This window comes from Varanus komodoensis, unplaced genomic scaffold (genome assembly GCF_004798865.1).
Source record: "Varanus komodoensis strain SLA01 unplaced genomic scaffold, ASM479886v1 scaffold12, whole genome shotgun sequence".
NCBI lineage: Eukaryota > Metazoa > Chordata > Lepidosauria > Squamata > Varanidae > Varanus > Varanus komodoensis.
Window position 1 is genome coordinate 3,230,520 of NW_025335349.1, and position 27,459 is coordinate 3,257,978.

The 27,459-nt window shown below is 39.3% G+C and overlaps 1 protein-coding gene and 1 long non-coding RNA gene across 5 annotated transcripts in view; one reads left to right on the forward strand and one right to left on the reverse strand.

The window, feature by feature from the left end:
* Positions 1-3,051: 3,051 nt before the first annotated feature.
* On the reverse strand, positions 3,052-3,805 carry LOC123019089. Its single transcript, XR_006413848.1, has 2 exons — positions 3,276-3,805; positions 3,052-3,176 (listed from the first exon to the last, which is right to left on the reverse strand). It is a non-coding gene; the product is annotated as an uncharacterized LOC123019089 (long non-coding RNA).
* A 123-nt stretch (positions 3,806-3,928) lies between these two features.
* Positions 3,929-27,459, forward strand: part of PHF3 (PHD finger protein 3) — a 49,666-nt gene continuing 26,135 nt past the window's right edge. Inside the window, exons 1-4 of one of the 4 annotated variants that reach the window (XM_044421587.1) lie at positions 3,929-4,209; positions 14,442-14,710; positions 24,954-25,109; positions 25,608-27,417. In XM_044421587.1, coding sequence (XP_044277522.1) covers positions 14,467-14,710; positions 24,954-25,109; positions 25,608-27,417 — 2,210 coding nt within the window. In that variant the 5' untranslated portion in view covers positions 3,929-4,209; positions 14,442-14,466. Of the gene's footprint in view, positions 4,210-14,441; positions 14,711-24,609; positions 24,681-24,953; positions 25,110-25,607; positions 27,418-27,459 lie in introns of those variants that run through there. The other 3 variants (XM_044421590.1, XM_044421588.1, XM_044421589.1) reach the window with 3 other exon arrangements.

Below are 27,459 nucleotides of genomic sequence, written 5' to 3' on the forward strand. Positions count from 1 at the left end.
GAATTTGGAGTTGGAGTCACAGGGTTTGCTGACCCTGGAAACAGCTGCTTTTTTGACCATTGAGAGTTATAGATCAGAAGATAGTATAATGATAAAGTATATATTATTTTATCATTTATGAAGCATGTGTAACTTGAAAAAATCATCTTTTAATACCATGGGATTTTTATGTTTGAATGAAAAGGCTGCTATTTACTAATATTTATTTCTAATTTCCAATCCTAAAACAACGTAGCAAATATTATGGCATTATTAGAATATCAAACATCTATTTAAACATTCTGCATCTATGGGTAGTCAAAATGTGTACATCAGGGATGGCAAGCTCTGCCCCACATATATTCATCTGAATATGCATAAAATTGACCAGGGAAGTTGTCTATTCCTTGAAACCAGATTATTGCAAAGTGCTCTGTGTGGCAGTATATTGGAGGACAGTTCAAAAGCTGCACCTTGTGCAAAATCTGGCAGCCAGATTAACATGGACCAGAAGACTACAGGTCCTGCCCACTTGTATTGGCTGCTTCTGTTTTTGAGCCTAATTCACAATGCTGGTTTTGACCTATAAAGCTTTGGGAGAGCAATTCTTGATGACTTGGGAGACCAATTCATGATGAAGTTCCTCTTCTGGCATGAAACTACCTGTGCATTATACTCATCATCTAACGTGCTCTGGGTGCCACGTCCAAGGGAGGCTTAGAAGGTGACAGGGAAGGAGAAGGCCCTCTCGGTAGTGCCTCCAGTTATGGAATGACCTCCCCAGCCTGCCTTGGTTTACCAGCTTGGTTTTTTTTTTCCTTCTTAAGACTTCTTCAGGCTAACCCCAGCTGCCACACAGTATGAGTAACAGGAAACTGCTGAGTGAGCTCTTCAGTTGAATATTGTTTTGACTGTATGTTGTATGTGCACAAACTCCAATTCTAAACAGTAGTGACTATTTCTCATAGTTCCCAGTGGTATGTTTGCAATCCATTCTTAGATTATAACATGCAGCAAAATAATTATCAATAGAAGAATAAAGAGAGAAAGAGAGCATGTGACACAGAGTGCCTAAGTGTGGTGCAGTGGTCAGTGTTGGACTGGGACTGAGGAAATATCCAGGTACTAGTCCCCACTTGGTCCTGAAACTCATTGGGTGACTTTAGGCCAGTCACTTATAGCCTAACACCTCACAGAAATTTTGTTGAGAGGATAGAATGGAAGAGGAGGAGGATTATGCAACCTATCTTGGGTTCCTTACAGTGATATGGACATAACAGAGAAATAAATGGAGCAGAAGTCTGCTTAATGTGGACAGATGTGCTTGTTCTAGCTCTGATGTGATGCTTGATGCATCAGTATATGGTACTGGACTGTACCTCTCAACATATGGGTGACTTTGGGCCAGTCACAAACTCTCAGCCCAACCAATCTCACAGGGTTGTTGTTGTGGGTATAATATTGAGAGGAGGAGGAGGAGGAGAATGATGTAAGCTGTTTGAGTTCTTTAAGAGAAAAAAGTGGGATAGAAAACAAATACATTGTGCATTTGTGCAGTATTTTGCACTGGCTACAATGGAAGTTAATTCCACCCAAAATACTGTGTAACCCACTTCTTTCTTATAATGGGACAATAATTTATCACAACAATTGATGCTCTTATTTGTCAGTCTCTCAGTGTTATGAAATCTCAAGCAACTTCCATGATCAATCTACACAGTCTAATATTTTGTTTGCAGTGACTCTGCTCTTGAACTTAACAATAAATAAAATGGAGTATAAGTTCATTAGAGTAATATTATTTCTGGTTAAGAAAGCCATTCTAGGTGTAGATTTGTAATGAATTTTCAACTCATATTTTAGCATGAAGTCCTAACTGTGAGATTGTTGAAGGGGAAAAGGTGGCAACTTTTCAGTTTGCTCTGATTTACTGAGATTTATTTATTTATTAAAACATTTCTATGCCGCCCCTTGCCGAAGCCTCGGGGTGGCTCACAACACAAAATAAAATACAACAAAATACAAAAATAACAATATAAAATTAGCAATATAAAATAAATAACAATATAAAAGAAGTTGCCCTGGCCAGATAAATAAGCAAATATTGTTAACAATTAAAATGACGCTTAAATAAAAAGGTCTTCGCCTGGCGCCGAAAAGCAAATAACGACGGCGCCAGGCGGACCTCTCTGGGGAGCGCATTCCATAGATTGGGCGCCACCGCAGAGAAAGCCCTCCTCCGAGTACCTACCCTCCTAATTTCCTTCACGGAGGGTTCCTGGAGAAGGGCCTCTCCCACAGATCTCAAGGGGCGGCCGAGCATATATGGATGTAATGGATTTAATACGTTTGAGTTTTACTGAGTTTTACTGAGGTATAATGAAACATTTAAAAGACTACAATATCTCTTATCTAAAGAAAATTGAAGATGTTAATGAAACACTACATTTTCTTCCATTAGCAAGCAGGCTCTCTATAGGACCAGAGTTTAATTTTGAGCCAGGGCTCAAGTGAAACCTAATTTGAATGCCAAGAACACATAACAATTAAAAGCGTCAATTTTATTTAAGCGTCATTTTAATTGTTAACAATATTTGCTTATTTATCTGGCCAGGGCGACTTCTTTTATATTGTTATTTATTTTATATTGTTAATTTTATATTGTTATTTTTGTATTTTATTGTATTTTATTTTGTGCTGTGAGCCGCCCCGAGGCTTCGGCAAGGGGCGGCATAGAAATGTTTTAATAAATACATAAATAAATAAATAACATGTTTCAAAAAATGAAAAGCTTGAAATGTGACAGAGATACATCTCTTATAAGGAATAGTTCATACTGAATGCAGACTCTAGTTCACAAACAATGAAAACAGTTTCTGATTTGCACAAGGATGGAATCCTATGTATGTTTACACACACAGTTTACACACACCAAAGGACTAGAACATCCACCATTCTGGCTGGTGCATGCTGGAAATTGAAGGCCTTTTTTCTGTCTAAACCAGTATAGGATTTCACCTTACTTACTTAAACTTGGTAAGCCTTTAAGATGTAACCACACTTGAGCAAGGGTTTGGACTTGATGGTTTTATTAAGACCCTTCCAACTCTAGTATTCTGTTTCTGTGCTTTTGTGATTTTGCTGCACCAGAGGAAAAATGATGCCCAGCGGAATTCGTTTTCAGCAGGCTGCAGCACCTGAGCAAAGAATAAGCATGCCACAAGATGGATTGGTCGTGTTTGTGCAAAAGCAAACCAAATAATTGCCTGCAGGTTGAAAGCGAGTTTTGAACTTACATGGATTTTCCCTTTTGCACGGGGACACATTCGACCATGCACCAATAATCATAGGTAGCTGTGTGGTCCAGTTCACATACAGAACTCTTTAAGCAGGCCCCCCAAAGGACTGACTTCTGAATAAAGATGCTGTGGATACCAAGCCTTTCCCGCGTCAGTCTCGATCCAAATGCGTGGCGTTCTGGGCACGGGCTGGAAGCTCGGCATCTCCACAGCGCAGCGAAAATTCAACACCGCACACAAAAGTCCGTGTGGAGACGGCTATCTATCTGTCTAGAATGTCTGACAGTCAAGCCTAGCAATGGAGGGAAAAGAGCTATTTCTCTCAGGAAACCTCCGCTTTTCAGGAAGGCCATTTAAACTGTGACCAAGCGCCTGACAGCGGCGCTCGCCGAAGAGCAAACCACGCCCCACACTCACAAACGGATCTCCGAGGGAAGCTCCAAGGAGGGGGCGGACAGGAGGTTATGGCGCATGCGCACGGACCCAACCACGCGCAGAGTAAACAGCACCATCACGTGAACGTGGCCTCCGACGCCCGCTCAGCCGCTTGGCTCTCCCTCCTTCTCCCCCCACTGCCGCTTCAAGTGAGCGCGCCTACAAACAAGCGTGGGCACGCGGCCGGCAGTGACTGTCAGGCTAGACGAGCGGCAGGGACCACCTGCTGGCCAGGGAAGGGGGGGGAGAGAGAAGGAGCGAAGAAACCCGGACGTGTTCCTCTTAGTCAGCCAAGCAGTAACAGCCACCAGTCCTGACTCCGCCCACCTCCAACCCTCCCTCGCGCTCTTCCACTTCCGCACGGTAGCATTCCTTCCCCTCCCCCCACCCCCGGCCTGGGGCTGCGGTGCAAGGAGAGAGACGTAAGCGCGAGGGGACGAAAAACAGCCAACAGCACCCGGCCAAGCGAGGGAGCGCGCGCCCCTGGCCGACGCAGGTAAATGCTGTCTTCTTGTGTTGGTGGTGGGGAACGGGACCTGGTAGAGGACTGCGGCCTAGGCAGAAAGCTTGGGGGCTGTGCGTAGGTCTGAGGCTGCTGTCGGGTCCTAGTCAGCGCGTGTCATCTCGCCCTCCCCCGCCCGGTCGCCCCCGCGAACGAGCCTCGGCCCGAACCCCCATGATCCGGGTCTTCTGCCCCACCTTCTCCCTCATGCTAATACTCCGCTTCTCTCCCCCCTCGTTTTTCCTGGCCTCTTCTCCTGACCCCGCCTCTTCGCTCGCGCGCTCCCTACTGGCGCTCCGCCGCCGCCGCCGGGCTTCCTGTCGAGTAAGCGCACCCCGGGCGGCTTCCCTCGAGGCCTCGGGCCCTCCTGCTGTAGCCCCACCGCACGCCTCTCGCCTCCCAGCTCTCCTTCCCAAGAGGCCACGACTCTTGACCGCCCCCCCCCACCAGCCCGCGCGGTTGAGCAGCGCAAGGTTGCATGCTTAGCAGTAAGGCCGGTTGAATCCGAGGGGGTCTTGCCTGTGTCTGCGCTCGCGCGAAAATTTCATTCTTGCGGTTTAATGAAAAGTAGCATTCCCATTGAGCTCAGCTGAGCTTACTCCTAGGCGCGAGGATAAGGCTGTCCAAGGCTATTCGTCCTGATGGCTGCTTGTCAGTTCCACTATCAATGGCAGCATGGCTGTATGAGCCAGGGAGGGTGCTGTTGCACTTAGGACCCACTTGTGGCTTTTCTTTGGCTGCTGCACGAACAGAATGCTGGACTGGAGCGATCCTTGGTCTGCTCCCACGTGGCTCTTCTTAAGTATGTATAGCAGGGGTGTGGAACATGTAGCCAACTGCAGCTAGCTATCAGGAAAAGCTTCCTCCCTGTCAGAGCAGTGTGACAGTGGAACCAGCTGCCTAGAGAGGTGGTGGCCTCCCCCACACTGGAGACATTCAAAAAGAAACTGGACAGCCATCTGAGTGAGATGGTGTAAATTGGTGTCCTGCAACAGCAGGGGGTTGGACCTTCATGGCCTTTATGGCCCCTCTACTATTCTATTTCTATTAGCCCTAATCAGCATAGCCAATAGTGAGGGTGATGGCAGTTGCAGGCCAACAACATCAGGAAGCCCCCACCCCCTTTTCCTTCTGCAGTGTAGAGAGAGTCATAATTAGTCTCTTAGCCATCATTAACCCAGTGACAATTTTTTTAATGTGCATGTATGCTGAGTTGATTGGTATAGCATAACTAACCCCCTCCAGGATCTTTGCTGTCATTAGCTTGGACTATCATACTTTCCCCATAAGCATGTATTGAAAGGGTGGTGAGACAGCAGAAGTATTTCGCTGTGTACAATGCTTAACCAAGTTCGTTGTGTGTATGGCAGAATAATTTATTATTTTGATACATAACTAATTGACATCAAATGTTTATGAGCTTTTGCCTGTGTCTTGTCCCCAAATTTGCACATTTTCATGTGTGTAGTGTACAGTCAAGAGCATTTGCTGATCTATGTTGCATTACCTAAGTACAGCACTCCCACCCACTGATCAGGTATTGATATGCTCTTTCCCAATTGTCTTTGAATCTGGTACAAACTTCTGGCCTGTGTTTTTGTGCCATCCATCTGCAGATAAGACCCTTCAACAGACGTTGATGTTCTCTCTCATTTCTGATTTGCTCTTGAGTATTTTTATGCATCTGTTTGAACCATGTCACAGACATGGACATATTTGGAATTTTCCCAGTAAGGACTAGTTTTTACATTTTTGAGATGTACATACAAAAATTGTTCAGCTTCTTAGAAATTTCTCACAAAATGTAAAATAAACTTTGACATTATAGCAGCAATTTTTATTCAGGCTTTATTCTTTTTGCACTTATTCATGATGTTGTTGATTTTGTGTTTACTGTTGGTGAGTTATGGGCACTTTTATATTCAGATTCTCAGTAGTGCCAAAAGTACTATGTGTGTGTGTTGAAATCATATGGAGAGCTTGTTGGCTGCACCCTTGAGACAGGTTGTGAGAAAACTGTTTGCCTTTTTTCTCATCCTGCCCTATTCCTTGTAATTTCCTTTGATTTCTTGAGCTTCTGTTGGACTGTGGTAATTGTTGTCTTACCACTTGAGCAGAGGCAACAAACAACTTGGCATTTAGTTTTTAGCTGCTGCATGTTAAATTTCTAATGGTCAGGTTGTACCATTGTTTACTAAGAAGTTGCACTGAATTAATTGACTGAGTCCCAGTAAGCATAGGTAGGCTTGCTGTCCTAATTTCTTGCATTCTTGTATGATCTGTGGCTAGCACTTTCTCCAGCTATCCTGGATTAAAGCATGGGTGTGTTAAATGTACAGGCAGTCCCTGAGTTACGAATGATACTGTTCCTGAAGAAACAGAAATTCATTTTTTAGTTGTATTTGTATGTTAGTCAAATCATGTATAGTTGGCCCTCCACATTTATGGGGGTTAGGGGCTCAGAGTCCCTGAAAAAGTGGAAAAAGCACAAATATTTCTAGTCCTCCCCTTGTACCCAAACTCATCAGGGCCTCCTCTTTGCAGCAAGGAAATGCAGATTTCTCTCTCCATATGGATAGGGCAGGAAGGCCTGCTTTGGAGGCCTCCCTCTCTACTCTTTCGCTGCCTCCCTCTCTATGGTGGTGATGATTTCCTGCAGTAGACCTTTAATTCGTATTTTTAAATTAATAGACTTTATGACAGTTTGTTCATAAGTATGGGTTGTTCGTAACCTGGGGACTGCCTGTATTGGAATGATGGCAGGCAGGCATGAGAAATGTTATAGTCTCACATTCCTCTGATTATATCTGTAGCACATGTTGTATTTTTTCATCAGGGAGGGAGAATGGGAGGGATGCATTACTTTGTAACTAATTCTTATTGAGTTGTTTATTCTGTAGTATTTGTAAAATAATCTAGTTGGCTACATGTGAATAAATGCTTGAATTCAGAATTTATTGGAGAGTTGAGAAAATACAGCTATGTTGTTGAACTACATTCAAAATAAGCAATGAAAGGGAATCCAGGTCATAACTGTCAAACTGATTTAAAGGCATTATTAAATTAGCTTAGAGCAATTTTTCAGGAAGGCTCTATAATTACCATTCTCTTTTAGACTACTTTTGTTTCTTCTCCAAAGGAGTTCTGATTTGATGTTTGATACTATTTGTGTTTTCTGTCTCGCTTCTGTTGCCTCTCTACATAGCTCAATAGTATATTTTCTTGCTTGGCTTCATTATTGGGGCTTTTACAAGGTCCTTTGCATGCTGTGAACTCTTTCTCCTCTTGCCCTGCCAGTACAGAATTTTGGACATGCACTTCTAGTACATTCTATCTTGATTTATCTCAAAGTAGGGTAAGAATGTTCTCTTGGACTAGATCATCTCTATGCTAAATCCATGCTATTAGGCCATGGCAGAAAGCATTCCCAGTAGCTGCTCTACAGCTGTTGAACTTTTCCCTAGAGTTTTATTGAAGCCTGGTTCTGTTTCCTAGAAACCATTTAAGATTTAGAATTTAAGCAGGTGTTGCTTTTGTGTAGCATCTTTAACAGCATGGTTATTTAATCCAGCAGAATATTTTTAATATAATTATAACCTGCATTTAAGTAAATAATAGCATAGAAATTTATTGAAATAAAGGCACACTGCTTCAGCCCCTAAAAACTACTTACTATTTTGTATGGTTTTCTAGATATTTTAGGGTACTGACTACATCCCACCTTTGTCTGGACTAGTTTGGTAGGGGGTCAATGACAGGGATGTAGAAGCTGAATTATTGGCTGGGGAAATGTAGCCAGTAATCTCTGTACTATATCCCATTATCTCCTGCCTTTTCATGATTGTTACAATTAATGAGGTTATTAGTTTGAACAGTGTTGCTTCTTTAAAACTCTGAGGAAGGTATGTCAAGCTTGCAGTCTCTGTTCTTTATGTGGGCTGCCAGACATGTACCACTAGGAATGTGATAAATGTGCTCTTTGCATCCTGATGAACTGTAACATAGATGTGCCACTGATACTTAGGGACCACAGTTTTGACATGCTTTGTAAAGAGTTATCCATCCTGATATGAAAAGTTACCCAAATTGTTTAAAAGCTCTTACACGTAGTATAGAAGTGCTGAATATGAAAAGTAGATTAACTTGGCAATTTTAAACACATTGACTTGAAGTTCAAGTTATTTCTATACTGCTAACTTCAAAGTATGTTTGCTAAAGAGCAGAACATGACAAATTAAATTTATAATTGGTGAAATATTTCATGGTAAATTAATATTGTTCTAAATTATCTTCATAGGCAAGTATTATTCATAGATTGCAGTCCTCTTGAAATTATGGATAGTGTGGGAAGTTTTGGAAACAATTCCTCAATTTGTTGTTGGCTAGCTTAAGCTTAGCAATCAGTATTCCATAAAATATGCTCATGCACCTTTAGGAGGTCTGAGATGAATGTAATGTTCAAAATACAGTGTTCTATAGTGGTTAGAATGTTGGATTGGGTCTGCAAAGGTCTGGGTTTGAGATTCCACTTGGTCATGAAGCTTTCATTGTATTGATAAGACTTTGGGCCTGTCACTGATTCCAGCCTATTGTACCTAATCACTGCAGTCAATTTCTGCCAAAGTTGAGAGACCTTGCTGAATATTCAGAATTAATATTTAACATTTAAACGTGTCCTTTAAATCATCCAAATGTATGCTGGAATGTTTATCCTTAAAAACACTGACTTGAATACAAAAGGATGGGACTTCCCACTCAGTTTTTGGTGTCCCTCCCCTCCACAACAGCTCTCCCCCATTTAGCAGGGTCTCCTAACTTTCTGTGTGGCATTTTCAGTGGGCTGGAGGGGATTTCATAGGAAAGAACCACTTTCTGCTAGGTGCAGATGATACTACCTAACTCTGGAATCAATGCTTTGATTTCAGTGCACCATCCATTTAAAACAGGCATAGAATTCATGGATAATGAGGGATTTCAAAAGCAAACCAATCTCTAATTGCTTTTTTGGAACGTCTGCCTGCTTTAGGAAAATTGAAGTGTTGATTGCTATTTTTTAAATTTTTAAAGCAATTGGGAATTAATGGATACATAAATATACTTCGGCAAATGTTTCTATTGGTCCTTACTTTTTGCAAATCTGTTGGCTGTTGACAGTGCTATCTTCAGAGAGTTTAAGGTCATAGTGGAATACTATTATTTATTTATTTTTCTGGATTATATCGTACCAGTGGGTTCAATTAACTTGATGGACAGACTTGTACTTACAGAAAAAAGATCAATTTTACAAAATCAAGACGTCTGTTTTAGGATCTGAAGTGTGCCAGACAGTAAGATGTTCTGTGTGTAATTCAGTAATATATGGCTGTGTTAAGTGCAACTATAAACTTTTTAATGTTTTCTAATATGAAAAAATACATTGTCACAAAATGTAGTTAGTAAAAGTCTAGGAAGACTTTCCAACCAATATTAAATTTGTGTCTTTCGGCCATTTCTGCACTGTGAGATTTTTCTAAAACTGCACAACACAACACATTACAATAAATGCAGTGAGAGGAGTAATGCCATAGTATATCCTCCTGTAAGTCTTTATATTTCAGAAGAAGGTTTTAAAGTGATAGGTTTACAAAGTGAAGCAATTGCTCCCAAATTCCTGGTTGAGTGCCTTTCTGGAATGGAGGAACACATTCTTCTGTTGGCTTTTTCAGGCTGAGATCAAAAAAGATCTTTCTTTTGACTCTTCTATCTGTATGACTCTCGTATGTCCCTTTGTTTGTTTTGCAGTTCTTTGTACAAGATTTTTGTTCATCAGTGTCCTTAGGTTAGGGATTTACCGTCTCAATAGGTTTAAGACTGCAAGTAAATTCTGATAAAGAAGAATTTAACTTGAAACTAGCTTGGAATATTGTACTTGGTAAGTTATTTTCAGGTCAATATAATTAATTAACCTGCATAATGGTTGCTTTATTGAAATTGCCACTGCACAAGAGATCTTTCTAAAGAGATCTTTCTAGTATAGGGTGAACAACTTTGGACTGTCTGGGACCATTTTTAAAATTTAAAATCATGCTGTGTATGCCCACTCCGTAGTGCCCATGTAGTGCTTACAGTGCTGGACTTGGGACAGATAAAACCTGGGTTTTTACTCTGCCATAGTGCTCAGGTTTGAGGCATGGACCAGTCACTGTTTCAGCCTAATGTGTCTCTTAGTGTTATGAGACTGGCTGGGCCCATATATGCTGCCCTCTTTAGCTAGGTTAGCCTAGCTGAAGAGGAAGAAAAATCTGTTCCTTCACATCTAGCATGGAAATGCAGTAAGAGGAGTAATACCATGCTATATTCTTCTTCCACCAGCCTTCTTGATAGAAGCCAACTTTTTGACTAGCCTGCTGAGTTGGACAGCTTGTTTTTCTGTGCTCAGAGAAGGAGGGTATATTTCCCCCTCTAGTTTCTTAGGAGGATAGCAATTTTATGTGTAGGCTTGTAACTTATTTGTGAGTTGAATGGGCTAGAATGCGTCCAGGTATGGGCTTCTGGCTGAGATATTGGCTAGCTAGATGGTTCTATCATCTGCTGTTGTGGACCTAAACATTTTCTGTAGCTGAGCAGAAGTGAATGGTTAACACTAAACACTGGTACAGACATGGAAGAAGGAGACATATGAGATTAGTACAAACAAACAGGATTAGCAGCTGAAAGACAAACGGAAAGAATCTGCATATTTATGGGTGATTTAGTCTGAGATGTGTAAATATAGAGCCTCTTTCCAGTTAGAAAATATTGGGAAAATCAGTTTGAAGTACGTCATGTGACATGGATATTTTAGAAAAGCAGGAAGTATCCTCAGTTGCCATGATTTCCTTGGGTGGCTGGTGAGAGGTGGTGGTCTTATATGAGCCTCAGTACCCTCGTTCTGCATGGCTGCTCACAACTTCTAGGATTATAGCTATTAAATGGTACTTTGAAGGTTATGACCTTGCAATGGCTTCTGTACATCTGCTAAAATCTCCTAGGCTTGAATTCTTCAGAGGTTGTAGAGCACCTAACCATAGCATTATGTAGGGAGAAGAATGTTAGAACTATTGTCTTCCATTTCCTATAACATATTTCTATTACCTTACATTTAAAACAGTTTTCTGAACACATAATGTTAAAAAAAGGAAATAGCAACTCTTTAGATCTGAAAGAAGAGCTAGGGTATAATAACTGGAGCAGAAGCTTACATTATGGTCCATGAATTCCATTCATGGAGTCTTGGAAAGGCTGTGGAACAGTCTAGAACAGTGGTGGCGAACCTATGGCACGTGTGCCGCAGCAGCACGCAGAGCCCGCTCTGTTGACACATGAGCCAAGTCACCTCAGCATCGCCCCAGCAGCTGAGCATCAGATAACAGCACACATAGGGGCCATGTGCATGCTTGGAAAGGAGTAGCAGTGCCAGGCAATGATGTCACGGGCTGTGACTCATTAGCTGTGACTTGTCCGAGCTTTTGCATGGCCGGTCTGTGTGCTGCCAAGACTGGCTGTGAGTTTTAATACATTTGTTTTTATTATCACAAGATTTTAACTTCGAGTTTTCTTATGAAAAAATGAAATTTAATATCTAAGTTTTATGAAAGAGATGTTCTGAATAGGAGACTGAGATTCTTTTAGCGTTGTGCTGTCCCTCTGGCATATTTGAATCTGCAGTGTTGGCACTTTGCGATAAATAAGTGGGTTTTGGGTTGCAGTTTGGGCACTTGGTCTCTAAAAGGTTTGCCATCACTGGTCTAGAATATTTGTATTTGGCCCCGCACTTGTTTTATTTTTCTGATGACAAGAGAGCAAGGCTATTGACGAGGGCTAGAATATTTAACGGGTTAACAAGGCCCTGTACTGGGGCCTGTGATTTTCTTAATACAGCAGTGCTGCAATCTATTCATTTCCCTCTAAACATTACCAGTTAAAGTGAAGTTTCTTTGCAGCATGGCTCATGATAATCATAATACAGTGCAAATTTTGTCACTTGTGACTGACACCAAAGGGGAGAGCTAGTAAATATGAGTTGCTTTGATTTGTAGCACTTGTGATTTTCTGAGACCCTAGTAACTTTTCAAAAAGACGTGTGAGAACTGCTGAATAAAGATAATTGTTTCCCTAAATACTAGCCATGAATCTATTAACAACTGATTGATATTGATAATGAAGTGTGTATATGGGAATTGGAGTAGCTTTTGCTAAAGATTCCTTTCTGCAAACATTAATTAATTACACAAACATTTCATTTAGAAAATATGGCATGTTCTACTGGAACAAGTGCCGATATAGGGCATACTCAGTGCTGCTGATTAGACAGATTCTTGTTAAGTAGGAGCTCAAAGACTTTAGCTTTTTCAGTGATGCACTGTTTCATGATTACAAGTTACTTTTTGGATGCAATCCATTAAATAGGCAAGAGAAAATAAGAAATACTGGTTGTAAAATTCTGATTTTGTTGAACAGAAGTGAATATAAGTAATTTTAAATAAAGTTTTCTGAATGGAATTCTCTTCCTAATGCCCTTTATAGAAATAAGTAGGAGTGCACTTTGAGGTATAACATATTGTCAAAGCTTTATGCAGTAGAACACAGATGTAACTGGCACTTGTACTGAATTCTGACAACTGGAATTCAACAACCAGTTTTAATACTGCATAATCAAATTGAAAGGTAACTGTCAGCTGAAATAATAACATTTAGACACTTAGAAAGCAGCTTCTTTTAATACAATGCTTTTTGAAGCTTGTTGAAAACATGGTGATCATGGAACCTATTTTTTAAATAAGTATTCATATGAAACAGTTTATGGAGATTCTAGAAAATTGCTCAGTAATGAAGGATTGACTGTTGGAATCTAGCCAGTTATACCCATTTCCTTCACTGTTTTCTTAATGGCACCATAACTTATCTTTTAGAATTAGGGTCTCGCTCAGACTTGTTGCTTTTACCAAGCTTTACCCTAACTGGTAGCTTTTTATACGACTGTTCTGACATGGGACTTGCTTTTCATTTTGTACCTTCCATGTGGAGAACCATGCTAGGGCACATTGATAGTACCTTATTTTGTGCAGAGCTTGTTAAAAGTCTACTCCTTAACTTTACTCTTAAAAGGTATAATAGGCTTGCTATTATAAGATTCTTTTAATAAATGAAAAATAATCCAGGGACAACCTTGTTATGGCTTAAGTGATAGTTCTAGTGTAGTGGTAGATCTTGACATGAACTGAGATATTGATTTTCCCTGCAGATCATAGCTTTTCAGGTTAATATGCAAATTGGTCAACTTCAGTGAGAACTGAAGACGTTAGCTGTCTATTTGGAAGGATGTGATTTAAGGACCATCCAGATCTGAATGCCTTTCAAGTCTGCTTTGCATTATTGGTGGCAAACAGGAGTCTCTCAAGCTATGCCATTGCTCTCTGCTACATGGAGATGGGGTTTTAATTTATGGGGAGAAGAAGCAGGTGGATGTGGGACACTTAATACTTTATGTGCTGTTTTCCCTGACAACACATTTCCTTTCTTCATTGCCTTTTCCCATTTAATATGATAGAGCCCATGCTTGGGAACTTTGCTTGGAAGGTAAGAGATGTAGAAGGGCACTGCAAAGGAACAGCTATGGACAAGACAGTCCTGCATCTCTCCCTTCAACAACTTCTATCCTGGATTCCCAGTTCTGGAAGCTGTATGCCGTTGCACCCCATAGAGAGTTGGTTGGCCATTACTTAAAAAGGATTTTGATTAGATGGACCCTTGCTCTGCTCTGTTATTAGTTAACTGACTGGGGAGAAACTGGTTAGTGTGTATTTGTGTAATTATATAGTGTATTTAAACACACACATACACGCCACTATATAAAACATGGTGAGAAAGGGAGTGAGTGAGAGAGAATTTAGTACACATCCCTGCCAACCATTTCTGAACTGTAAATTTTGCCCTCTTCCCTTGTAGCAGAGAAGCAGTTGCTGGTGTACCCAGATCTGTGTATGGTCTTTTATTTGACTTCACATAAAGCTTAAAAATAAATTGACAATTTTTCTTTTATTGAAAAATATATTACTATTAATTTGAGTTAGATTTATTTAATAAAGAGAAACAGCTTTCTAGGAGCTGTAGAAATTAGTAATAAGCCAGATCACATTTGTTATTTTTTAGGTAATTTATAATTCATAGTTTATTTTTCTTATGGTATTTTTCTTGTCTTTCTATAGGGATTAAAGACACACAGGAGTCTTCATGGATATAGTTGATACATTTAACCATTTAATTCCTACTGAACACTTAGATGATGCCCTATTTCTAGGATCCAACCTGGAGAATGAAGTCTGTGATGATTTTAGTACAAGTCAAAATGTCTTAGAGGATTCGCTGAAGAACATGCTCAGTGATAAGGACCCTATGCTAGGATCTGCAAGTGCTCAGTTCTGTTTGCCTGTTTTGGATAGCACTGATCCCAATTTCCAGATGCCTTGTTCAACAGGTAACTCTTAATATTTCTAAGTTTACAGTTTTAAGTAGAGCAGCATTGTAGTTTTGAACCCTTTGTTCTGAAAACATGGTTTTCTTCTCTGTTGTGCTTCATGATTTAGAGCCTGAGGTTCAAGCACTAGCTGGCCCTCAATTCACCTGCAATAACTATAAGAAAGAGATTAAGTGGTCTTAAAATGAGATCTGGAGAGGCATGCTTGTAACTGTGTTCGGTTACTCTTTATTTTACTAAAATAGGGATTTGTTTGCATAGTATGATATCCATGATAAGCTACTATAACTTGCAGTATGCAGTTTTAGGGTGCATCGGTTTCAAAAAACATTTCTTTTTAATTTGCTTAAAAAGATGTAAAGTCATCATTAGGCAGATTAGAGAGGATAACAGATATATCTTTGTTGAGATGGTTTCAGTTTGTTGAAGTGTGCCTCAGTTCAGAAAGTTTTTGAGGTATATGCTATAAAATGGTCCCTCTGTCTGGGATACCTAATACATTGAATAATTTAATATAAAAATTATCATGCTAGTACTCTGTATAACAGCTTCATAAATAGGTAGGATAATAATGTGCTTGATATTTTGGGATCTGTGCTATTGGTCCTGAGATGTTTTAGCTGTTTTCTAAACCTACAGAATCATTCTATCTTCCTTTCCTTTCATGCTACTGTATATCTGCCTTTCCCATGTGATTGGTGCAGGTCCTGAACTCCAGTCCTCTTTCCTATTGTTGCCTAAATTGTTCAAGGTATTTCATGATGAAAATTGGGAAAACCCATCTGTAGGACATATGTTTAAAACTGAAAAAAAAAAAATGCTTAGCTTGTAGGCAGTCCTGCTGTGCTGATTAGAGGGTCCAAGATTCTAATCTTTAACTGCATCTCTACCATTTTATGATCATTAATGTCAATACTGAATGACCCCTGAATATTAAGTAATGAGGACTGTTCTAACCCTAAATACCTGTAGTGACTGTTGTGCTTAGGATTCTATTGGGATCGAATGATTAAATAGAGTTGCAGGACAATTTTTCTTAAAATGGATTTTGAACTTTTTTTGGCAAATATTATTGGAAAAAACAACTATATTTTCTACTTTAATCTTTAGTCATTAACTGTGGCAATTTTATAGAAAGAGAGTGATCATGAATGTAACTAGAATTTGGGTTGATACAGCTTCACATGGAAGGGATGGTATAATGCTAAATGCCAGTTCAAAACATTGAATTGTCTGGTGAGTCCAGACACAGAATTTCCTTGCCGTTAATAGAGTGTATGATAGCCAACACCCTAGCATGTATGAGGTTAGAGGTGTAAAATTTATAGAAGCTTTTGAAGCTACAGATGGAATAGAGTGGGGAGGGAATGCACAGCGTATACACAGCTAGTATCAAACCTAAAATTACCTTAAGTACTTTAAGATCATGCTATGTAGCATGTATATAGTACTGTAAATCATTTTTTCTGCTTTGCATTATGTTTAAAAGTATAATGCAAAGACTGACCACATGTTTTACCCTTAAATACAGCCTAAATAAATAACTAGCTCCTGAGCCTAGGTTCATGGAAGAAGTGATATCTGAACTAGTACATTTATGCTTACAGATGCAGCTTTTTGTGATGATAATACCACTACTGCAACTGAAATTGTCCTCCCTGTCCCCAGTCAAAATTTTTTTGGGAAGCATTTTTTTACATTATAACAATGAGGTTGCCAGGTTATATGTTACTGTTGCCTTAAAGTTGGTGCGCGCGCTCACTGCCTTTCTCTCTCATTCATATCCTGCCTTTCTTCCCTCAAGGAGCTCAAAGTCGCTTCATAATCCTACTCTTCCTCTCATTCTTATCCTTAAAACAGACATGTAAGGTAGGTTAGACTGAGAGTCAGTGGCTGGAACAGAGTCACCCAGTGAACTTAATAGACGAGTGGGGACTAGCACCCAGATCTCCCAGATCCCTGCCCAATGCTTTAACCACTTCATTACACTGGCTCTTGCTGTTTTTTCTATCTGTGGGCTCTTGTGTCTGAAGGAATGTTGAACATTGGCCCTTTCAGTTAGGAAGAACTGAAAAACTGGCATGGTTTTTGAGCTTAGTGCTATTCTCAGTACTGTTCAGATGTCCTTGATAAGAAAGTAGGAAAGTCACTGCACATTTGTGTAATTTATATGCTAGCAAGCATATAAAGAACACAAATTAAGTAACATATTCTGTTTATTATTGTGGGCTCTCTCCTGAGCCCAGACTAGCATGTCACCACAGATGCTTGGATCTAATGGGACAGGCCACTTAATGTCCTCCAGCTTTTTGGACTGTAGCTCCCATAATCCTTATCCATTCGCCATATTGCCTTTAGTAATCTAAAACATTTGAAGGGTACCAGCTAGCCCACTCCTTTCCTAGAAGATCTATTCTTCGTACTGGTATGATATTCTTGAAGCCTGTTTGTTCTTCAACTCCTTCAGCTCTGTAGTGTGTTCAGCTCTCAAGTTATGAATATTTATATCTGCTAGTCAAACTACAAAAACGTTTATAGTTTCCAACTCATTGAGAAATACTACAAGTACTACTACTGCTTCTGAGTCTGATCCTATGAATGTTTACTTGGAAACAAGTTTCACTTTGTTTAATGGAGATGGTTTTTCCAGGTCAGTGTGCTTTCTGTTGATTTATATTTGCATGCTGGCTTTCCACAAAGGACACCCAAGTAATGAACAACAATATGAAAACAATACCTAATAAGGGAAAATAGATATAAAATGAAAATCAATAGTAAAATAGTAAAGCAGTGTTCATAATTTTAAAACGCAGATGAGAAGTTTGTCTTAATTCTTTTCTGACAAGCCAAGAAAGTGGAAATCTTTGCTCTGAAGGAAAATGTTTCCTTGGAAGCAATATAATAGAAAGCTCCATCTCACATACTTGACAAACAAATCTAAAGAGGCTTATTTGTAGATCTTAATAGCCATACAGGTTCAAAGCAAGACAGCTGATCTCTCAGTTACCCAAGCCCTGATCCATTTTAGGGTTCAGTCCTGTGCATGTTGAAAAAGAAACCCCTATCTAAAATTTCAGTACTTTGCATTGGTTGTCAGCATAGATACATCAGTTGCAGTTTCTATATGTTCTTCTAGCCTTGTATAGAGTACATTGCTGTGGTATAATTGCATTGTGGCCACAGATTGGAAAATGGTTGCCAAATTGCAGCCTTCAAGGAAGTGATCTTGCTTAATTTCCTTGAAAGCTTACAGGGAGAGAAAAGTGTCTCTAAGCAGATAAATTTTTGGTGTGTACAGTGGATGAATGATGCATGATTTTAGATTAGGTGACATAAAAGCTTTATTTAGTCTCACACCATCATGTTGTAAATATTATAGCTGCCAAATAATATCCATGCTTGTTTAGTAAATAACTGGTTTTCAAAATAGGAAAGTTGATTTAAGTGGGTCTCCTTCTTGGTGCTTAAAAGTATGTTATAAAATAGGTTTCTTAAATTGGGCAGGACATAGATTCTTTGAAGGTTGTTTTCCTCCCCAAGAAGTCATGCTACCTGGGTTCATACATACATACATACATATATTCCTTTTACATCATTATTATGCAGTTGTCCCACTGCCTGTCCAGTTAGTTTCTGACTTCTGTGCTATTATGTTTAGGTAGTTAGTTGCTCCAATGTTTTGTTCTTAGCTTTCCTTATTTGTTTTTAGTTTACCAGTGTTGTGGTTTTCTTTCTTTGGCTTATTGGGGTAAAACTTCTAGTGGAATTTATTTCAACAGGTTTTTCAATCTTTTACTTAATGAATCTCTTTGGGCATTTTTGTGCCTTTGATGAGGAGTGGTATGAGTGTTTTATGGCGATTTTTAAATACTCCCAAGTTTTCTTAAAATATTTTATGGCCTTAATTAAACTGTGTATCTTATTTTGCACTAATACTACCATGAGAAATCCTTTCTTTTAAACTATGATTTTAAGACATCCTTTTTACATCCTAGACAATTTTTCCTGCATATATAAATGACATGCATGTTGATATCACTGTTTTCAAGCAATTTGATAGGCAGCTTGCAGTGTTGTAATTATATTTGGGCTTGTTACTCATCTTAAATTGCTTTATTGTCTAATTGTTATCTTGGCCATTTCTTATGCCAGAGAATAATTATGGCAAAGATGTATAGGCTTTAAATATATATTTAACTTCAGTCCAAAGAACTTGAAATTATGAAGATCTGTTCTCTTTAAAACTCACTATGGTGCTCAGCATCTTGTATTTAAAGGCCTTTTCCTCTCATTTTTCACAATTTTGCATGTGCCTGTATAATTGCCACCTTTGCTCTTAGTAGTACTGCAGTAGCTCACCGGTAAAGCATGTGCTTTGCATGCAGTATGTCCTAAATTCAACCCCTGGCTTCTCCAAGCAGAACCGGGAAAATTCCAACCTGAAAACCTAATGCAAGTCCATATTGACAATACAAAACCAGTGGTTTGACTTGGTATAAACAGCTACCTGTGTTCGAGAAGTTCAAGCAGTCAAATTCAACTGCTAACTTGATTTGTGTATGTGTTTTTTTTGTGGAGGGTGTCTCTTACTTTATCTAAGACAAGTTGAATCTTTTTTTTTTCTCACTCATTTGAAAGGAGATGGAATGTGCAGAAATATTTTTTCTTTCACTTGTCTATCTGCTGCTATATTCTCTTTTCTTCTGAGTATTCAGTTGGGAAAGCTGTTTCTTCTTTGCTTTGATCTTTCTAAGCAGTTTCAAGATATTCAAAGGGAGTGCAGGAATAGTGGAATTTTGCAAATGGAGTGCAAAAGCTGCATCCATGAAGTGGGGCAATTTTTGGCCCAAAGACTGTCATATGTGTATCCCAAGGCTAGACTGTCATTGATAGTGTCTGAATGCAAGTATGAAATAATTGGAAAATTGGAAAGTTATAAATGCTAGAAAATGTTGACTAATTGGTTTAGTTCGTTAAAATAGAAAAATAGGCTAATCATTAATTCAGTTATCACACAACTTTTACTGATTTTCCCAAAATGTAATAGGCATGCATGTATTTATGCATTACTGAGCAGCTTTAACAATGGGTCTCAAAAGTTCCTTCATAAAAGGGTCGATTTGCCCTAGGAGTTGACTAGCATTTAAATACCTTTTGCCACATAAACATATATAAAAGGAAATTACTTGATATGAAAGAAATACTGAGATATTTTCCAAAAGTCCTTACTTTAAAAGAGAAGCAAAAGAGACACGGGCTGCATTCACATGTCATGGAAAATAAGTCACACAGTATGGGCTGCTTATGGAGCAACCCCAAAGCACCCAACAGACTGAATTGCTCTTTCCTCATATTCCTTTGGTCGCCTGCCATAATCCCAGTGACAGAACCCCTTGTCTTCCCTCCCTGCTTCGATTGCTATCCCTTCAGAGAAGTGCAATTGGGATTATATTTTTTGGCTCCAGAATATTGTGTAATAGTGCTTGCAATTTTCTTCCCTTCTTCATTAGAGCTTTTGCAAGTGCATAGGAGTACACTTGCAACTGTCAGATATGAGAAGTCTTACTGATCAATTTCCTTGTCTGTTACAGCAGTTGAAGGGATCAGCAGTTGGAAACAAACTGACATGATGGGACTGTACATATGCGGATTTACACATGGTTGTCAGTGTCTGCCTCCCTAGTAGTAATACAAGGTGCACCCAAAAGTGGTGTGGAGATAAAATGTCTTTGTCAGTATGATTCCCCTGTTTTTATGTATTGCACTGACAGTTCTAAGTGCCAGATGCCTTTTTAACACTTCTCTGCATTTTCAGCTCTTTTATAAATGGAAAATACTTACCCTCCTTTTTTGAAGCTCTGTTTTGGAGCACTTACTGCCACTGTTACTCTGTGTTGTAAATGGAAGGGAAATTTGCATTCCTGCATTAACAGAGCAGTTAATGCAGGTGCATACATTTTTTCTCTGTTTACTTTCCAACTCTTTGATGTATGCAAAACTCTCCTCCATTTACTTCCCAGATTCTAAATTCGTGTATTTTTCCTAACTACCCCCATGCTGAAATTTTCCCAGCAGTTAAAAAAAAACCCTTAAGAAGTATCAGAATGGAATGGTGTGAGTGGGGCTCAAGGACCAGTAGTAATCACACCTGCCTCCCCAAGGGCCCCATTCACTCCTTGCCATTCACCTCTTTTTTCAGGTTTTTTTTAATTGTCAAGGAAGCGCAGTAATTTAATCAGTAAGTGCTCCAAAAGGGAGCAGTGAAACATGGACTAAATTAATAGCTTTCCTTTTTTGCATAGCTGTAGACTTGGGGGAAGTGTTGAAAAAGCAGAGGTAACTAAAGCTGTCAGTTCAATACTTAAAGTTGAAAGGTTTGCATTGACAAGTCGGGAGGATTTTGTTCTCCACCCTTGAGCTGCACCTTTTGCTGCCTTTACCCCTTTACTGGTAATTTTCAGTTGTCAGTGACAACCTGTCCCTGGCAACTGTATATGTAGTTTCACCTTTTCAGTTTCCATGTGAGTTGCCCATTCACTTCAGTTCTCTCTTTGATAACTGAAAAGTACAAGAAACCCTAACCCTTTGGCAAAACTTCTCATATCAGACCATCATAACTGCATGCTTGTGAGAGATTTATAACAGGAACAACAATTATAAAAATAGCAAGCATTGCGGGGGGGGAGAAGAAAAGGGTGGTGAACCAGTGATGGTACTCCAAAGTGTTGCCTTGGTGGGAGGGGCTGTCACTGGCAATGGCACAAATGGGATTGCAGAGAACAGGAGGGTTCTCCCCCCCACCCTTTGCTGGGTAGCTTGTGTGCTGATCTCATAACACACAATTTATCTGCTCTCCCGGGTTTGTGCAATCTGACAACTGTTAGTGGGTTGAACATCCTCTAGAACATGCCATGTTGTGTCGGGTGCTTGTTGCCTGTAAATAGCCCACCCTTTGTGAAGCAATCTGGGTTTCGTTGACATGACAATTCACTATGGCTGGTTACCTATGGCAGGTTTTTGTGACATGTGAACCAGGTCATTGGGTGATTAGCTTTGAGAGCAAATACTGAGTGTAAATGATGATAAAGAACTATAAAATCCTAACATATATAAGTAGTTGCTAAAGTGAAGCATCTATGGGTGCTTATAAATAGATTATTACTTCCTATAATTTTCTGTCCTGTAGGGGAAGAAAAACTGGAGAAGATGATTACAATGCGATTGGTTAGATGTATGAGCATTTTGTAAATGTGGTACCTTGAGGGCTCCTTTAGTGTGTTTTAATTATGTTTTCCTTTTCACTACACTAATTTTTATATATATATATATTATATTGTTGAGTTCATTAAAAATAACAAATTAGGAAAAGAAATGTAGAAGGAAAAGACCGCAAGTTAAACAGGACATGTTGATTGTGCAATTTAGAAGTATAACACTTCCATGGGAAGGTACTGTTCATTTATTATATTACATTTATATTCCGTCTTTTTTCCTTCAAGGAACTCAACATGTCTTCCATAATCCTTCTCCTATCAGTCTTATCCTCACAACAACCCTGGGTGGTAGATTAGACTGAGAGTCAGTGACTAGCCCAAAGTCATTCAATGACCTTTTTGGTCAAGTGGAGATGGGAACCTTCATTGCTTGTATCCAAGGCTAACACACTAACTACTACACTACACTCCAGCTAGAAATTACCAAGGATGCAATTGCAAACATTCCCCATGAGAAAAAAATGGGAGACATCAGAAACGCTATAAAAAAAGCTGAATATAGGAGTAGGCTGGGTTTTTTTTTAAAGGACTTGTATGAAGGCCATTAGGGGCAAGTAAAGATAAGTACCCCAGACTTGTAGAAAAGAAACTGAACATGGCAAGGGATGGTTTTAGACTAAAGTTTTCAAGTCACAAGAAGTAATGGTTCCACTATATGCCATACTAGTCAGACCTTTTCTGAGTTATTGTGTCTCATTTTGGGTGTCAAACTTTGAAAGAGAGTACAGCATATAGGAATAAGTAAGGATGGGATGGACAGCAGTGTGGAAAACAAGCTGTAAGGAGTGGTTGAAAGAACTGAGTATGTTTCGCCTAGAGAAGTGAAGACTAGAGGTAGGGGGCATGATAGCATTCTTTAAATAACTGAATATCTGTCACAGAGAAGAGTGTGAAGGTTGGTTTAGTGATGTTTCAGGGACTGAACTAGATGTAATGGATTTAATTACAGGAGGGTATATATTGGTTGAGCATTAACCTTTATCTTCTTTGAGAACATTACTTTACTTTAGGAACCAATTTCCCTGTGTGTGTGTGTGTGTGTGTGTGTGTGTGTGTGTGTGTAGGAGGCATCCTTTACTGGAGGTTGTCAAGTAGTATCTGGGCCACCATCAGTTGGGGAGATGCTAGGGTTAGGGTTAGGGTTAATGAATGACTTTCTCTTTTTAGAACAATGTGTTTAGTTTTTCTATGCCAGTGGATAAAGTTAATGTTATTTCATTTAAATCAGGTTTTTCTACTTTTAAACATGTTGTAAATATTAAACTTTTTGTGGTTTATATTAAATCTGAATGTAAATCCTACAGTAAACATCTACACTGAATTACTGCTTCCTGTCAGATACCTTGAGTTAGAAGAATGTTAAAATGAACCAGTGTGTGTGAAGTGCAGAGGAGAGTAGAGCAAGTGAAAGTTTGCTTATATGATACTGAATTGAGCCCAAGCATTTTCACTCAGTTCCCCATATAAACGAGAGTATTATGTAATGCAGCCTTTCCTAGTTTGGTGCCTTCTAGATGTTTGGGACTTGAAGTCCCATCATCCTAAGGCAGCATTGACAGGAATGCTAGGAGTAGAAGTCCAAAACACTTGAGGGGCATCAGGTTAGTGGCAGCTTCTATAATGTTCTAAAATTAGTAAAGATCAAATTAACCCCCTCCCAAAATCTCTTCCTGTACAGTCCAATGATGCTATATTTAGTTGCAAATTTATATGGCTTAGTGGACTGATTTGTACCCTGGATTATGACATTTTCAGTGGGACCTGATTTAAATCACATATTAAAATTGATCTTTTTTATTGTAAGCTTAAATCATAATTTAAAGAAGCCTTCCCTAAACAGGTGTGTAGCAGTGTAACTCTCATGAACACTGTGTGAGTCAGTAGAGTTGTAGACCAACATATATGGAATAGCCTCAGTTTGAGGAAGGCTTATTTAAATACTTAATTTTAAATCACTTTGATTTGAACATATCTACCTTGTAATGGAGAAGAATTGAAGATACCAGCTATCATGGAGTTATGCTGCCTGAATATTTTTGATCTTCTATAGCTTAAGACTACGTTATGCTCAACAGTTTTTTCTATACAGAATAATCTGAGTGACCTGTGTACTTGAATCATAATAAACACTCAAGCTGCTTTTCATTATTAATGGCATACCCAAGGCCTGCATTACTCATGGCTTGCCAGGGATTACTAAATCTGATACCTTTACTGCTTGACTGAAATTGCAAAACCAAGGGAATGTCAAACACCCTGCAGGTGGACTGTTAGTTTGGCAGATCACAAGTTGTGCAGGACTTGTGTACACATTTCACATGTGAACTGACCTTAGTGATGGATAGCAACCTGATGTGAACCCTGGATAAGTTTAAATGGAGGTAAATTTCACTGAGTCCAAGGGGGCATGCCTCATTTAAGTGAGAGTAGGATTGCAGCCTTAAGTGGTAGCTTTTAGAATCTGTCTGGAAGTTTGGCAAGTGAATCCTCTATTAATAGTTTCCAAGCTGTAGACTAACATGTTCTAGATTTAAAGTCTAAAATCAAACTACTAAAATGATATAGATAAAGGAGATTGTCACGTTTGGATCAGCCCTTTCCATTGTTAAATTCTCTTTCTCTTAGGTGGGAAGGGACAGTGAGGGGACAGCTGATCCTTTAAGGACTGAGAACTTCCTGTGGCAAATCAATAAAATGTGAGTCCATTAAAAATGGCTATGACTCTCTTTCTGAAGGACCGTATAAGAAATATACTGCTCTGGATGACCACTTGTTTTACCTGCCTTGTGGGAAATTTGTACATCATGCTTCCTAATCATGCTTTAATCTTTTTTTTTTTTTAACCCCCGCCCCTACCCCATTACCCATCATTTTCTTTTAGCTAGTGTTGACGTTCCCAGCTACTTTCATGAAACTGTTGCATCAATCGATACTTTTAAGGTTTAAGGATTTATTTGTTTGTATTTTAGTTGTTGGACTCGATGATATTATGGATGAAGGAGTTAAAGAAGCTGCCCGCAATGCCATTGATGAAGATGATCTTTCGGCTAACAGGAATTTGAGGGACCAAATGGATGGGACTTCAGTCAAATCACCAAGAAAATCTCCACGTTTAATGGCACAAGGTATAATTGGATATTCTGTACTGTTTGCTTAGTGCAACCTACTCTGTGTGTCATTGAGAATTTTGATTAGCTGTTACAGGAAACCATTAGAGCATTTAAATATCATTTTCTTTTACATTTTCTTGGGTTTATATTTTATTTATAAATGTTTTGAAGTAATATTTTAAATGTAAACTAGTTATTATTTGACTGCACCATTCTTTACATAATATTCAGGAATTTTTAGCATGTAAGGAAGCTATGATGTAAGATTTTTAATGTTTCCATTGGTAGGCTTCAAGAGCCTAGTTTCTTGTTCCCTCTTGATAACTTGTAAAGATGCTATGTTTAGTGTGTTATGAGCAAAGTATCCATCTCTCAACTTGAACACTTGTTTAAGAGCAACTTACAGTATTATTGACTTTTTTACAGTATTAAATCATACAAATAACTTAGTTTGTTTTAGTTTGTTTTTTCAAAAAATGAATAAACGGTTTAATCACTTATTTCTTGTAACAGAACCAGTACGAAGTCTACGGCAGAGTACATTAGCCAAGCGTTCAAATGTTCCACCATCTGTTACTGCAAAGAAATCCGCTGTAAAGACTGGATCTGCCCAAAAGGGAGGACTGAAGCAGCAGGAGAAAGGGCAGACTAAATGGGAAGATGGTAATATCCGAGAGCATTTGAAAGAGGTTGAGCACATTAATAATGAACCCTACCAGCATGAAGTGGCAAAAGAAGCATCACAGCCGCCTTCAGCCAATTCCGAATGGGTTGCATGTTGTGCAGATTCAGATGAAGTAAAAGCAAATAGTGAACATGGAATTCCTAAGCAGGAAGAAAGAGAGGAAGCACCGCATGAAGGACAAAATGCTTCTTGTTTACCAGGGACCAGTTCCCCGGCTGAAGAAATGGAGAATAGGTCAGAAGTTGTAGAAAGTGAACATGATAGTGTTGGGGTGGGCTTGGTATCATCTGCTTATGTGGAGGCTAGTTCAGTAAAAAATAACAATATGCTTAAAAAAGGAGGAGATGAGACTGTGGAGAATAAATGTACATTCGAAATGTCTTCAGAAGAAAAGACAGACAATAAAGGAGAGGCACGGCTGAATGAAACTAACATGGATGATGAAAGTAAGGGAACTGGAATGGTTGATATTCCATTTGTTACTGGAACTTATGAGAATGAAAGTAAAATTCAGGAAACTCTTACCGTTCATTCCAACTTTGTGGATGGAAAACCTGAAGACAGCTCAGGCTTACAGGCTAGTATGGACATGGGTCATAAAATTAACTTTCCAGAAGAAGACAAACCAGAACCTTTAGATGACCCTAAAAAGGCTGAGTCAAAAGATGATCCTCCTTTAGGTAGCATGGATGTAGATCAGACTGAGTCAAAAAGCATAGATACCACTTCCAAATCAGAAACAAATACTTTTGAAGGGGATGCAGGTCAAGACATTCCAGTCCAAACTGCACATCAGGAGTCTGACAATGTAAATATGGCAGAACACGAGACACTGGGATTGCAGGAAGATGAGCATTCTAGCATTTCATCAAAATGTGTAAAAAATGTAAAGGTCAAACATGCCAAGTCTAAGCAAGCTGCCCAGCAAAAATTAACTCCTTTAAACCAGGAAGTACATGCTAAAACACAAGATCTTTCAGGGGTTCACAGTCATTCTTCATTAAGTCTGAAACGTCATTCAGCAGAGTTGGAAGAACTCCAGCATTTCCATAAGCCAGTGAAAGTTAGGAAAAAACATGCTGATAAGGACATGAAGGCTCAGAGCCATGATTCTGGAGTGGCTCTAAAAAAGGAGCCAAATGTAGCAGGGAAAAACATTCCACGGGTCCAAATCCCAGCACAGGTACGGAAGCTATCAACAGAGCGAACTAGTGCCAGGTCTTCCAGCCGTCATGCTGCTTCAAAAGAAATCACGCCCGTGGTGTCTGGACCAGCGCATCCCAAGCAAGGGCCATTGCCACACCACAGCCAGAAGCAACTACAGAAACACCAACTTCTAAAAACAAATAATTGCATTAAGGATGAAGGAGGGAAAAAGGATTGCTCAGGAGCACCTGTAGATTATTTGAAAGAAGATGAAAAAGAAAAACTGAAACTCAGAAAATTAGAAAAGAGCCTTCAGCCTCGTCAGAGAAGAAGCAGCAAAAGTCTTTCGGTTGATGAGCCACCACTATTCATTCCAGATAATATTTCTACTATAAAACGGGAGAGCTCAGAACACCTCTCTCCCAGTGAAAGCAAAAGTCTCTGGGTACCTAGTAAGCAGTGTGGGTTTTGCAGAAAGCCACATGGCAACAGGTGTGTCTTTGTATATGTTGGTGTGTTTGTAGATGTTATTTA